General features: G+C 42.8%; 1 protein-coding gene across 1 annotated transcript; it reads right to left on the bottom strand.

Annotated features, from left to right (window-relative positions):
• Positions 1–624: 624 nt before the first annotated feature.
• LOC145356145 (immunoglobulin lambda-1 light chain-like) lies at positions 625–5831 on the bottom strand. The gene is made up of 3 exons (XM_080208754.1): positions 5774–5831; positions 5283–5633; positions 625–947 (listed from the first exon to the last, which is right to left on the bottom strand). Exons 1-3 carry the CDS (start codon positions 5820–5822, stop codon positions 625–627), a joined length of 723 nt encoding a protein of 240 aa, XP_080064880.1. The 5' UTR covers positions 5823–5831.
• Positions 5832–15494: the final 9663 nt, after the last annotated feature.

Raw genomic sequence — 15494 nt, 5'->3', positions numbered from 1 at the left:
TATAGGCCAATTAAAATAATCGGTGAACTTACTAAAAAGTGGCCAGCTGTTCCAGAACTTGCATTGCATCTGGTGTATTAAAAAATGGGGCAGTGACAGAGTTTGTCCTGAAATTTTGGAACCAGGAGGTTAAGAACTGTCGGCCCTTTGATGTATATTTGTAATCTGTACTCGCAGTTCAGCCCTTTCATCACAATACCAGAATGTAACTCAGTCCATTAAAAAATATTGCAATATTACTTCAATTTAATGTCATCCATCGTCTCCATGTTGCGCCTGGATGTCACTGACTTTAAATAAAATGTGCAGAATATCACAATGATATAATCTAACTATTTAATTCCCTTTAGAATGTTACCATTAATTGTTTTTCAGGGCAAGAGAGAGAATAACAGAACATTAGTCGCGATAACGGTAAAATGATTTTATTACACAGCGGTGTCAATGACATTACACTGAAGCTTTGATCCATTCAGAGTGAACACAGTTAAATTGAAATTAAGGGAATCAGCCGATCTGCTACAAACTGTGATGAACTGTTTGAAATGTTCCACTATTTGCCGAATTCATTTAGAAATAAAACTTTACTAACGGCAAAACACAAAAACGCTTTAGATGCATGTATCACATACAGCTGGATCTGGAGATGCTTGTTTGAAGCGGGTTTGCTTGAGTCTCGTGTTTAACCACACAGGAGTAAAGCTCGTGTGAGTTCCAGTCTGAGGCTGACAGAGTCAGATAACTGCTCACACTGAACGTGTTGTCCGCCTCCTGCTGGATCCGACTGGTCTCAACCCCATTCCCTCTGACGCTGCCATCGACAGTCCATTCAATCTCCGCAGCTCCCGGGTTGAAACCGCTCACCAAACACACCAGGGTCGCCATGTTCTTCGCTGTGATTTGATCCGACGAAGGCGGAAGGAGAGACACAGTGGGGCTCCGTGGACCTGGAAAGTAGAGACAAGGATCGCACATCCATTAAAAATTAGCATAAATGACTGAATCATTGTTCCACCTTCTTCAAATTGTTTTTTTTTAAGTCGGTATTATTCTACAAGAATGTATAGATTTTATACATTGGAGTCTTATTGATGCCAAATGCAAAAAGGCCGGGACTCCGGTTTCTGGAACATATACAACCTGAGAAGGTTTTTCTTTTTTCCCTGAAAGGACAGGAACATACAAATAAAATCCGATCTAAAGGAAATAGTGGAGTTTGAAATATTAAAGAGAAAAATAGGAAGGGAGATTCAATGCACCCACTTGTGATCTGAGGCAACGCAGCCCGAGCCAATGTCGCGAACACCGAGTATTTCAGAATAACACTAATCACTCAGAATTCGGGGTCAATATTGGAACCTATGCTGACGGCTACATTTCTGTAGTTTGCAACTCCAAAACCTCGATTCTAAACAATGAAATCGATTGTTTGCTTCTGTCACCGTTTCCTTCTCTGACGCAAGTCCTACATACTGGACTGATATTTGAGTTTGTGAACATTCTTTGTCACGGCTTCACCCCGTGTCTCGCCCAGACCAACAGTGACGGTGTTGCGTAAATCTTAACAAATATCTCCCTGTCGCAATGGAAATATTTGGAGACATTTTTTTCGGAGTGGAGTGTCACAAACGATTTGTTGCAGCTGAGAGGAAGAGTTTCTAATAAATATTGTAAACAATTCTAATACATAACAACATAACTTAATGACACCCTCAAAAGGCCAGTAATAAACCAAACATGTCCTCATAATTATTTATCTCTCACACCTTGTCGTCAAAGCAGATGGACTGTGAGATCTTTATGTGCTTAAGTAGGGAACCATGATTCTGACATTGGAAGAATGATTCTACTTCACACTTAATTGTGAGGATGTTCTGAGGCCGCGGTCGGCGCTAAGTCAATGCAGGTTTGCATTTTCGTTCCTTTGACTTTAGTCGATATTCGCAAAGCTGAAAGGGCGTTGTGTCAGAATCTTGTCTCTTTAAGTGACCATTTACCGCTTAAGTTACCATCTATCACAGTCAATGGGGAAACGCTCAGTAAATACGTTAATATATTGTGAGGCTTCGAAGAAAGGGTTCAGAAATAAATATCCATTTCAAACTAAAAGTATCAGGCTAACCTTTTACAATTCGCCCTGACATTGAGGTGTTATGTCGGCTCCAACAGCAATATGGGTTTTGTCGCTGTCGGTAAAAAATCGATTGTCTTTGGATCTAGAAATTGGTCTTATATTTTTGTTGGAATGTAATTTGGATGTTGAAACTGAGTCGGCAGACAAATGCCGCAACCACTTATTTCAAAACTGGTATCTTCTTCCTGCGCCCGCGAGAGTTTCGCTGGATCATCTCAAATGTTTGCACCGATGAGCAAGTGTGAAGATCGACTTCTATTTAGTGGACTTAAGTGAATTATTTTTACACCGGCATCTTCACCAGATCTGATTTCTTAAAGTAACAACTCAAATATTCAAAAGCATTTTTTCCCTTTTTGCCTCATGCTGGTCCATTTCACCGTAGTATCGCCCAGTAAACAAATGACTTGAAGAAGCAAGTAATAAAAAAGGGAAAGTAAGATTGAGAAGGGAAGAGACCCTGACCACAGTTTTCCAATCGGGCCCGGAGCAGGTTTGACTCTCGGAGGCAGGAAGAGAGATGAAATTGTCAAAGGGCGAAAGAGGGGTGGCATAATTATAGGCCAGTGAACTTAACCTCACTGAAGGGAGAACTAATGGAATAAACGCGGCATAATCAAATATAGCGATCACCCCTTTGCTGCCGGTAAATCTCACCCCAAAGCGTTAATTGGTATTTTTGCGCAGGTAGTATGAAGCGGTGAATGACGGCAATATTTTTCGCATAGTCTACGTGGATTTTAACAAGGCCCTTGTTAAGTTCACACATAGGATGAACAGGTTGGATCCGAAATTGGCTCAGTGGCAGGGAACAAAGGGTCCGTATATCAATGAGTGCCTGTATGATTGTTGTTCGATGATACAAATTTGGCAGTGTGGTTGCGAACAAGAAAGCTGGATAATGCAGGAAGACAATGGACTAGTTAGATTAGTGCACCGGCGACAAATGGAATTAATTGCCGAAAAGTGTGAGGAACTGCACTTCAGGAAAACCAACAAGACAAGCGAGTACACTGTACAGATGGGAAAATGCCGAGAAATGTAGAGAAAATTAGTGAACAGAAAACGCAGGTCCACAGATTCTGAAGGCGGCTGAGCAACTGGATATAGTAGCAAAGAAGGCATAGGAGGCATTTACATTTATAAGCTGAGGTAGAGATTGTTAGAACTTTGAGGTTATGCTGAAACTGCTGGAAAGATGCATAGGAAAAATGTAATTGTACGAGAACGAGTACAGGAAGATCTAGAGGGATGTCGGCTGGAATGGAATATTTAGTTATAAGTAAGTATTGAATTGTCCCTTTTCTTCGGAACAGACGAGGCTGAAAATAAACCCAATTGAAGGCATAATATTCTGAGGTGTCTGGGCAGAATGGATCGGAAAACAGTATTGCCAATGGTTGAGGGGTCGATAAGAACAGGACTTGGATTTGCCGTTAGAAGTAGAAGGTTTCGCGGAGATTGGAAGGGAATCGTTTCACGCAGAGGGTTTAGAGGATGTGGAACCTACTGCCGGAGAGGCTGTTATTGGCAAATTAATGGACACTTAAACGAACATAGAGTGTGTAATTTAAAGGCTAATGAATAAATGTTAGATTGTTCCTTGTGAACCAGTGCAGACACGATTGGCCAACTAGACTGCAACAATTTTCCAAAGATATACCATTCTATGATTTTGCGAATATATTATATTGCTTTTCTCCCTCATTGACGTACAGGAGCTGCAGTGTGGATATCTATAAGGTACACTGCCGGAACTCCGACAACAGCTTCCAAACCAGCCATGTCTTCCACTGGACGAACACACGGGCACCAGATGCACGGCTACAACACCAGGTGGCAAACCCCCAACAAGCCACACAGCATACCAAAGTAGAACTGTACCGCCTTTCCTTCACTGTCGCCTGGCCAAAACCTCTTAACTCCCTTCCTAACAGCTCTGCGGTGTACCTATGACACATGGACGACATCGGTTTGATAATGCGGCTCACCGTCACTGTATCCGTGGATGATAGGCGTGGGAGATGGGGGTGGTGAAATGAATGTTACCTTTCTGATCACATCTCATGAATCAATATTGGCAGTAATCTCCATCTTTTGTTCTATTACTACTAACTGACAGTCACAGAACCAACAACAATCTGAACGAGTCCACAACAATACTCAAAAACCTGACAACCGTATTCCGAGACATTCCAAAACAACTGATTGGATGGGAAGAAAATGAACCGTAATTTCCGAAGAAATCAAATATTCCGCACATCATTGATGTTTGTTACTATGTGATCCAGTAACAATCAGGGTCGATTATGACTGGCGGAATTCCGGCAACAATATGGTTATTTTGCACACCCGGGATTAATGCAAAATATTTGGCTGAGAATCTTGTACTGAACGGTTTTCAGTGAGTTTGGGGACCAGTGGGAGTGAGTCGCACCCAGTCACCACACTATAATTCCGCAAACATAATGCAATCTTGCTTTAAATGGAATGAAACAGCCTGATGTAAACGCTTTGAATGCAATTCTAACCCTTTAAACCAGACTACAGGGGCAGAGTATGAAAGAACCTGAACCACTGTGTCCCTTCATACAATCATGGAATTATAGACCACACTAGGTGGCCGATTGTAGCTTGTACAAACTTCCCCATTTAGCTCATTTGCATGCCTGTTTTTTCACTTTTCAAATGTTTATCGTCTTGCTAATTATAGTTCCGCTCGCAGTGTTCATACAGCTGGGGTACTCCACTCCTAACACTGGCTAAGCGAAGGGAAACATTCCATCTTTCTAGCAATCGCATTCTCAATCATCTCCTCGCACTGCCGGCTGGATCAGATGGTTCAAAATTCTGCACAGTCCCAGCAGATCAGACCGGAAGCTTCCAGTGAAATGAGTTTCACTCGTAACTGAAATGCCCCTTTACCCTATCACATAACAGCACACACTCCAGAAAATCGCCGAAGTTCTGAGCCCAGCTATCACTGCAATATCATTTGCTGCTGAATCAAAGATCCCCCATAACAATATTTTAGGAGCAATCATTTTGATTTGCACTAATTCAGTCCACCTATCCGACCGTTTCCAAATACATTTTGTTATTGAGAAAGCGTCACAAATGTTAGAGGAGAGTTAAGTGATTTACTTACTGCCCAGATTCAACTTCGTTCCACTCCCGAAAATGCATCTATATGGACTGCTGCTCGCAGCAGCAGCACAGTAATAATCTGCAGCGTCCTCCGATTGCACGTTGGTGATGGTTAAATGCATCTTGTTACTCGATGAGTCCACAGACCCGGCGAATCGATTCGGAATACCCGAAGCCATACCATCGCTCTCGGACCAAACAAGCACAGGGGCGCTGTCGGGTTTCTGCCAGTACCAGCTCGCGTAGTAGCTGCTAATGGTGCCTCCGGACAGGGTGCAAGTGATGGTGACGGTCTTTCCCGGTGAGGACGAAATGGATCCTGGTTGGGTCAGGACAGGATCCGCAATTGTACCTGGTGAAATGCAAAGTATTGTCAGTCACACACTGTGAAATGTTGAATATAGCTCACAATTCAGGTTCGTTAAAACACAGGCGCAGAAATAGATAATGTGAAGAAAATGAGCGTTACTTCAGGCCGACGCCCGTACTTACTGTGGAAACAGAGTATCAGTGCGGCGAGAACTCCAATCGATTGTGTCATGGTGAAGGTTTGGGGAGAGGAAGAAGGAAAATAAATCCTGACACGAACGCGCTTCTGAGTCCATTCCAACCTCTCCTTAAAAAGACTCAAACACCGCAGGGCGAATGAATATGAATTAGGTATGCAAATTTCCTGGCACGTGATATTAGGCCGAAGATCTCCATTTCGGTATTGTCTGATATTTGCAGAATGAGCACGTCAGCCATTTTGGAAATGAAGAAATATAAACCTCCCAAGTCGCAGAATAGCATGTAAAATGGCTCAATACCCAACATCCCTCCCCCCAGAAAAAAACAAACGGTGCAGTGAAACATAAAACAGATTAAATGAATCGTGGCTTGATCTCTGGAACCTGCCGATTACAATAAATAAATGTTGCGGGCAGTGAGCTGTTTAATAGGCGTAACGTCCTTGGTGAATAAATTAAAGACGAAAACTGTGAGTTGAGATTTCATGTGCACACAGAGAGGCGTAAGCCCACGCTCCTTATTGGCTTTTCGCGATTGATGGATAGATAGATAGATAGATAGATAGATAGACAGATAGATAGATAGCTAGATTGATGGATAGATTGATAGACAGAGAAACAGATAGATGGATCGACAGGTAGATAGATAGATGAATGGATGGATAGATGGAGAGGCAGACAGATAGATAGAGGGATGGAGATAGATAGTCAGATAGGTAGGTAGATACATATATAGATGGCTATGCTAAGTGAGTGAATGATAGACAAGTCCCGAAGAACATTTTAGTACCTACCTAGAATGTGATTAAGTGCCAAGACTGCCCCCTCAGCTTTATTCAAGTGTTGGAAACCCACGGCATACACAGTGAGTTAAGCCTTGGCAAAGTGAAATGCTCTCGGAAACAGAGCTTTCGCATGACTTTCGTTGTTTGATTTGAGGGGCATATTTGCTGTCATAGGAAACAATGAGTTTGAGAATGTCAATGCATTTGCCGACATCGGAATGAGCTGAAAATAGCAGTTTTTAAAATCAGATTTCTGATGACCAGTTACCCTCCCCCTCAACACCACCCTCTCCTCCCGCCGGACGACAGTATTGCAGAAGCCATCGAACAATGTGCTATTGCTCCCTCATTTGAAAAATTAAACAAAATCTGGCAAGCCCTTTCAATGTTGATAGCCTTAGCTTGTCAGACACCTTCATCCCATGTGTCCTTGAACAATTGTGAGAAGTAACATTTTGGTTATGCAGCTGAGGCGCACAGCGGAGAACGGGAAGAAATGAATTAATTCCTTCGCCTGGAGAGCTGCCGATCGCGGTGCAGAGGCAGTTGTGTCAGTATAAAGAATTCGAGAAGGTTGATCGCAGAAAGAGGGCAATCAGCCCATCGCATCCATGTCGGTTCTGTAAAGGAGCGATACAACTGGAATTTCTGTCTTGATCTTACTCCAGCCTTCCACATATTTTCCACCTTTTTGACAGGGATTGTTAAATCCTCTTCCGCCAGCCCTTGATCCAGTTGTCTCCAGCTCATTAAGAGTCGGAACATATTAACCCACCACCAGCCCTCTTCTGTTCCTGTTGCTGTTCACAGGTTATTTCAGATGTTTGCCTTCTGGTGATCAAACTTCCGACTTTTGAAGCAGCTCCGACTTTCTTTATCCAACACCTTTAAGAACATCTTTATCAAATCTACTGTGCGGGTCTAAGGAGAACAACTCCACGTTTCTCGTCTTTACATCTAACTGAGGACTTATATCGCTGGAAACATGCTAATACACCTTCCTGCACACTCTCCAAAGCTCTGAAATACTTTGGAAGAACATTGTCAAGAATTGGACTAATACTGTAGCTGGGGTCTAACAAAGATAAAAGGGTTAACATATTTGCTTGCATTTGGACTCGGTTGTTGGAATTTTACTGACCCCCGTGTCGACAGAATGAAGAGTGGGGAAGGAATATTAAAATTTTACCATTAGTGGGAAAATTTCCATGCGGCGGTCAGGCAGGGGGATCAGGAACAGATCATTAAAGTTGTTAGGCTGAAAAAGATCGCAGGGCATTAACTGAAAGGATATGTCTCAGATTCACGTCATGTAGTGCAGTCAGTACCCAGAGAGTGAGAGGTTTAAGCCCTTGCCTGTGGGTGGAATGCACAGAGTTGACATCTGCAGAGTGGAGAGAGGAAGGGAGACAGACACTAGTTCAGTTTAATACAACAAGACAGGAGCAGCGAGAGAGGAACCACCCTCATGGCCTGTGAGTCGAATCGGAAAATGATTGGCATAGGGCCAGGAATACAGGTTAAAGTTGACTGAAGACGGTATGCAGCTGAAATATCAGACAGAAAGCGGGCCTACTTCATGGAGATGTTAAAGTCCCAACATCTCCAATGATTGCGCCCGAGTGGAAGCAAAAGAGTAAAAGTTTGCGATTAGTGGCAGAGCTAAAGATTGGGAAGAATATAAAAACCGACAAAGATTGACAAATAAAGTAATGACAAAGGAGAACTTAGAGTATGAGAGAATGTTAGCTGGATATATTAAAAGAATGTAAGAATAGCAACATGCTTTTAAAAAGGAAAATGCTCACTGAAATAAGAGTGGTTACTCTGGAAAAGGAATGTCGAAAATCCAGTATGCGAAATGAGGAAATGGCAGAAGAATTGATATATTTTCTCTGCCTTGCTGTAGAATAAGGAAATAATGTCCCAGAAATACTTACAGGTGAAGAGGGAGAAGGGAACGAGGAACATAAAGCAATTACAACCACCAGGTCAATGCTACTGAGAAAGCGGTCAGAACTAAAGGCTGTCAAGTCATTAGGGCATGATAGAGCTGGGTAAGATACCCTTAGGGAGAGTAGATGCAGACGCGAAGGGCCGATTGGCCTCCGTCTGCATTGTAGTTATTTTATTACTCCAAGAGATTGGGAAATAGCATATCTAACTCCTCTACTCAAGAAAAGAAAGAAACTGAAAACATGTAACTGCAAGCCAATTAGCCTAACATCTGTCAAAAGTTAAATGCTCAAATCTATTATTAGAAGGTTATCGCACGGCACTTGCAATTGTGCAGAGCCAACATATATATTTGTATAAATGAAGCCATACTGTACTAATTTCCTATACAGACTGGAGCAACTTATTAGTAACGTGAATAAAGAGGAACCAGTAGACATGGATTTCCAAAACGTATTTAATAAGAAACAGTTTCAAAGATACATTATGAAATGCCAAATAGGAGATCATCATATATGGGATAATATTCATCAGGAATCGAAGACTGGTTGCCTTACAGAAACAGAGAGGTGGGGTAACTGAGCCATTTTTCTGTTGAGGGGGGAATGGGCGGTGTATCGGAGGATTACAGCTGGGGCCTCAACTATTCTCAATTTATAGAAATGACATGAATGATGGGACGGATTGATTGCAACTTTTTCTCACGACTTTAGTACAGGAGGGAAAGAAAATTGTGAAGTTATCATAATTGGCATAGAAAGGGATTGAGATAGGCTACGTGAGTGGTAAAAAGGAACAAGTGGAGTACAATGTGGTGAAATGCGAATTGGTCCACTTTGACAGGAAGAATGGAAAGCAGCAAATTATTCACACGTAGATGAGAGTGCAAAGGTCTGCAGCACTGCGGGATCTGGGTGCCCTGGAACGTGATTCACAAAACTTGAGCATGAAGCTGTAAGTGATTAGGAAAGCAAATGCAATGTTGCATGTGGGATGGAATATAAAAGTAGGGAAGATTCGCTACAAATTTGTCGTGCTTTGTCGCGAGCACATCTAAAGTACTTTCCTGTTAGCCCGCGTACCTCAGAATGGATACAATAGCACCAGCAACATTCGGAGAAAGGTTTGCCCATCAGATGAAAGGGATATCATATAGGGAACGGTTGGACAGTTGGGTCTCGTACCCATTAGAATCTAGAAGAATTCGAGGTGATCCTGCCGAAACATCTACTATCCTGAGGGAAGTTGAGATGGTGAATGCTGAGGAAGTGCCTCCCCTCCAAGGAGACTAGAAGGAGGGGACATGAACTAAAATAGAAGGTTTTCCAGTTGAGATGGAGATAAAGAGAATTTCATTTTCCGTGAGAACCATTAGCCTGTGGAACCCTCTTTACCATTGTGAATGGTAGTGGATAATTAAACAACTCACTGGAGGAGAAGACATCACAAATGTGCCCATCCTCAATGATCAGTGAAAAAGATAAGGCTAAAGCCTTCGCAACAATCTTTTGTCACATGTGCGAAGTGAATGTTCCATCTTGGCCTTCTAAAGAAATGGTCAACATCGCGGATGTCAAGCTTCAGCCAATTCAATTCACTCCACCTGATACCAAGAAATGTCCAAACGCGTTGGAAATTGCAAAGGCTTTGGGCCCTAACAATATTCTGTCCACTGTCCTGAAGACTTGTGCTCCAAACCATGCGGCCCTGCCAGTCAATTTGTTTCAGTACATCTACAACATTGGCATCTACCCGTCATTGCAGAAAATTGCCCAGTTATGTCCTCTATGCAAAAAGAAGGGCATCTCCAACCTTATTCATCAGCCATCAGGCCACTCCAGATCATCAGCAAGTTGATGGAAGAGGTCATTAACAGCGCAATCAAACGGCAGGAACTTAGCAGGAACCTACTCACTGACACATAGTTTGGATTCCGTTAGTCACTCAGCGCCTGACTTCATTACATCCTTGAGTCAAACATGGACAAGAGTAATTGAATGTCAGATGTGAAGTGACTGCCTTTGACGTCAAGGCAGCACGGGTGGAATTAAGGAGCTCGAGGAATAATGGAGTCAATTAGATTCAGAGGGAAAATTCTACGCTAGCTGCAGTCATACCTGGCACAGAGGAAGGGTTTTGCTGTGGTTGGAGTTCAATCCTCTAATTTGCACACTTCTCAAGATGGAATCCTAGGAGTTTCTCAAGGTGGTATCCTCGGCCCAACTATCTTCAGCTGCTCTATCAGTAACGTTCCTTGCATCATAATGTCAGCAATGGGGATGATCACATGCCGTACAATACCATCCCGCATCCTCAGAGACTGAAAACCGTGAATGTCCAAATGCAGCAAGTCCAGGGCAACATCCAAGCTTGGGCTGGCAAGTGGCAAGTATCCTTCGTGACAAAGTAGTGCCTAGAAATGACCACCTCCAACAACTAATCATTATCCCTTGACATTCAACGGTAATGCCGTCACTATCGATTTCCTAAGGCCGACCATTGACCAGAAACTGAACAGGTCTTGACATTTAAATATGGTGGCTACAAGAGCAGGTCAGAATTCATGAAACCTGTGGCATGTATCTCACTTCCTTACTCGCCAAACCTGTCCACCGTTTGCGAAGCACAAGTCAGGATTGTGATGGAATATTTGCACTAGCCAGGAGAGTGCAACTTCTATAACTTTCTAGAGATTCACACTATCCACGAGAAATCTTGACTGGCACCTGTTCGACAAACTGCCCCGTCACGATGAACAGTGGCAGGAGTGAGCACCATCGGCGCGATGCACTGCAAAAACCCATCCAATATCCATGGGTAACACCTTACAAAATCACACCTCTACCGCCCAGAAGAACAAAGGCAGCAGACACATGGGAACACCACCACCTTAGCGCTCTCCTCCAACTCATTCGCAATCTGACCTGGGGATATATTGCTTACTTAGACCACAGGGACTGCGCTGATTCAACAAAGCAGTTCACCACCATCATCTCCAGGGGAATTAGCGGTGAGGAATAAATGCTGGTCGAACCAGCGATGCCCACATCCCATTAAAAAATGCAGAATTCGATAGATTTCTGACTGAAAAGGGCCCCAAAGACCATAGGGGTGGATCGAATGTGGGGTCGAGCCCATGGCCTCATGAGTCATGATCTTCGGCCTGATCTTCGTTCCAATTCACATGATCGTATGATTCGTATTTGTGCCCTTTTTGTCTATTTTTATCCTACCAAATTTCTGAATCTTCGGATCCATTAATGTGGCGCTGTCAGCATTATCTTTAGTGAATGACGCAGGAAAGGAAGTGATAGTAACACATTTAGTGACACTGGTTTCTTCCTGTTTCTAATCATTCGGATTATCTGATATTATGGGCATTCACCATTAAAAAGGGGAACTCATGAAACATCCAAATTAATTGACAATACCTAATGAGAATATTCTGAAAACGACTTTCATGTCCAAATCCCTATTTTCCAAGAGTCCAGGTATTTTGCCAGGAATTGATATTTTGTATACACTTCATGGAATAACACGGTCCTTGGTATACCAAGTACACTATTGCCATCTGCTGGTTCAGCAGCAACACGCGCACAGGTTCATTGAAATTCGGTTTCGACTTCTTTCATCTATTGCGCATAGTCCAGTAGAAAACAGGGAGGTTGAAATGATAATTATAACACAAAATTCAGGATAAATTCGGGAGATCTGGCAGCAATTTTGAAGAAAGAAAACACCATTCCTGCATAAGGGTTATTCTCACTGCTGTGTTGGGTGAAGCAGTGTTCAGTCTGTAGTAAATTAAGCGTAAATCCGATCCGTACTTTTATGATGCATTTCAAACGCTTCGAAGACAGGTGCAGGCGCAGTCTCAAACAAGAGAGCAGGAACCAACACCTAAAGCATGCCGGAAAGTGTAGACTGGCGACTAATTGCCGGATTAGTTCTGCAGAGTCCAGGAACAAGCAATGATTCTAAATCCCATCATGGTATCTGGCAATAAATCTTGAACAAAACCAGTTATAATAATGTTAATCATGAAACTACTGAATTGCTGAAAAAAAAATTCACTTAATTAACATCATTCCCGGCAGGAAATCTGGCATCCTTATTGAGTACATTTGCGACTCCACGTTTTCCATCGCCAGAAAGATACTGAACTCTGAAGACACGCACCAACCAAGTTAAGAACAGCTTCTTCCCTGCTGCCCTCAGATTTTTGAATGGACCTATCTCGCATTAAGTTGATGTTTCTCTTCACCCTAGCTATGACTGTTACACTACATTCTGCACTCTCTCCTTTCCTTCTCTATGAACGGTATGCTTTGTCGGTAAAGCATGTAAGAAAGAATACTTATCACTGTGTACTATTATATAAAACAGTAATAAATCAAATCAAATCAAAAAACATTTGTTTATTAGGGAAACGTGCACAATACATGACCAGCCATATTGGTGACACGTTGTTAGCAGCTCTATTGATAATGAATCTCCATTCCAGACTGGTTTACGTGTTACAGAAAAAGCCCGTTCACCTGAAATCGTTCCAAAAATAACTGCGAAGTAAGGCCAAAGCGGCATTGGCTGAAGTTTTGTTTTCATTTACGGAGGTATTTACAGATGAGAATTAGAGGCCAGGAGTGAAGGAGTTTGGGGGAAGAAGAGGCGACTATCAGAGCGTATGTAAAACGTAGCAGACAGCTAGAACATAACGGGTACCACACTGAAAATATACCATTATTTATATAAATTGTAAAGAGTTGAGGCCACAGCACCGATCACTGTAGCACACCACTCCCGACATCTTGCGAATCACAAAATTGTCTCTTTTGTCTACTCTCTGTTTCCTATTCGCTCGCAAATTTTCTGTCCATGCTCCCACACGATAAATTCTTATTTTCCGCAATGCCCTTTGCAGTGACATCTGATCAAATGCTCACTGTAAAGTACAGTACATCCACTTGCTCCCCTTTATCCACAGCTTGTTACTTCTTCAAATCATTCCAGTAAATTGATTGAACATGACTTCCCTTTGACAAAACTGTGTTGGTTCTATCTGATTATCGTGATTTTACTTATGTGCCCTGCTATCAAAACTTAATAACCGCTGCTAACATTTTCCTTATATGTCACACGTTCAGCTAACTGGTGTTGTTCTTCGAAAATATATTGTTTCCTGCTATAGGTCGTTTTTGCCTATTGCATTAAGGTACTGCGGTCGCTCTTCCCAATCTAACGAACACTTCCCAGAATCTGGGGAATTTTGGAACATTACAACCAGCCTATCAATTGTCTCATTTGTCACTTCTTATAAGACCTTCGGTGAAAGCCATCAGGATGTGAGGACTTAGCAACCGACATCTTGAACAACGTTCTTAATGTCATTCTAATTTCCTGCTCTACAGCTACTTCTACGGTACAACTTGTATCCTCTACAATGAAGACTAAAGCAAAATGCCTGTTCTCTTCATCTGCAATCCTTTTGTTCGCCACAAGTTCCCCAGACTCAATTTCCATCGAACTGTCGCCCACTCGTTGAACGTTTTTTTATCGTTTAACTTTACAATTTGAAATTGATGTATTAGTGTCACGAGTAGTCGCACATTAACACCGCAATAAAATTATTGTCAAATCCCCCAGTTGCTACACTCCGGCACCTGTTTGGGTACACTGAGGGAGAATTAGCAATGCTAAGCACTGTGCCACAGTGCCAAAGTAACTAAAAACCCCAGAGTATTCGGGGAAGCATTCAACTGGTCTGGAAGCATCTGTGCAGACAGAAACAGAGTGAAAATTGCGTCTCCAAAGGTGCCAGATGAAAATATATGCAATGAGTTTTGTTGATCCGAATTTGTCTGGAAGAGCACAGGAAACCGATCCAATTCTAACTTCAGGATGAAGATCGGATAGATTAATGAAACCGATGTCTGCATGAAATGCTAATCGTGCTCTGGAGTGCGGTTCCATGGATAGATCTTTCAAAGAGCACACTGGGTCAGTAGTAATTTTGTGTTCTATTCTTCTGTGAAATGTTTGGGAACTGAGCTCAACATAATGTTCCGAAGTTAGTTTTCAATTGTGTTTCCCTTTGGAGGGAACCAGGTGTTAATCCATTCTGTGTACACATCTTTTTCTTTAAAGTTACGAAGCCAGTTTTTATGATTAGGAATGCAAAAGTCTAAATGATAACGGAAAAGATTCGGAAGTCTCTGCTAAATGTCAATAGAAATTACATGTGAAGCGAGGAACAATTGAAAGATTTTGGCGAGAGAATGCCTTGGATTAACTGGCCATCGTCACTTCTCTTTGTTCTATCCTAAACAATTGTCCACTGATCCTGAGTCTAATCTGGATTTCACAGCCAGGGCAAACATCGGGCTGGAGCCTTCAGTTGCAAGGGCAGGGTCTCTGGGAGAGTCGGTTTGTCTGCTCCGCCAACTCACTTCCCCGCTCATTCTGTGTGCTCCGCAGTCATTGGATATATGGTGGCCGCAGAGATCAGCCATAGGCAAGACATGCACACCCTTCTGCGGAGGAGTTACCACCTCGGAGGACTGACGGCCAACCGTTAGTGCAGCAACACTGTAGGTTCCAGCGGTGGCGACAGTTCGGATTACAACTGGTCTCGAAAGATGAAACCTGATGTCGGCCAAATAACAGAGGTTCTTGGGGCTTTGGTGCAGCCGATTTGCAAATCCCACTGAGGGGAGTGGCGGAGTTCCCCTTGCCGGGCACCAACACTAACCTCCGGCTGTTAGATTATTGTCTTGACATAGTCCGGTCCCAGCCAGGGGACTAATTGTAGTGCGGACAGGATGAAACACTTGACTGATTCTAAATAGGTCACTTAAGGGCCTCAATAGGTCAAAGGTGCCCTCGCCACGCAACGAATGCATTCTTCCCAATAGTTTGGAGGAGATTTCTCATCATCACAGAAGAATCGTTCAGTGAAGCGGTGGT

The sequence above is a fragment of the Carcharhinus amblyrhynchos genome, chromosome 20 (assembly GCF_965287045.1).
Source record: "Carcharhinus amblyrhynchos chromosome 20, sCarAmb.v2.hapA, whole genome shotgun sequence".
Taxonomy (NCBI): domain Eukaryota; kingdom Metazoa; phylum Chordata; class Chondrichthyes; order Carcharhiniformes; family Carcharhinidae; genus Carcharhinus; species Carcharhinus amblyrhynchos.
Note: the sequence above shows the minus strand (reverse complement) of the source record. Positions and strands in the feature narration are given on the sequence as shown.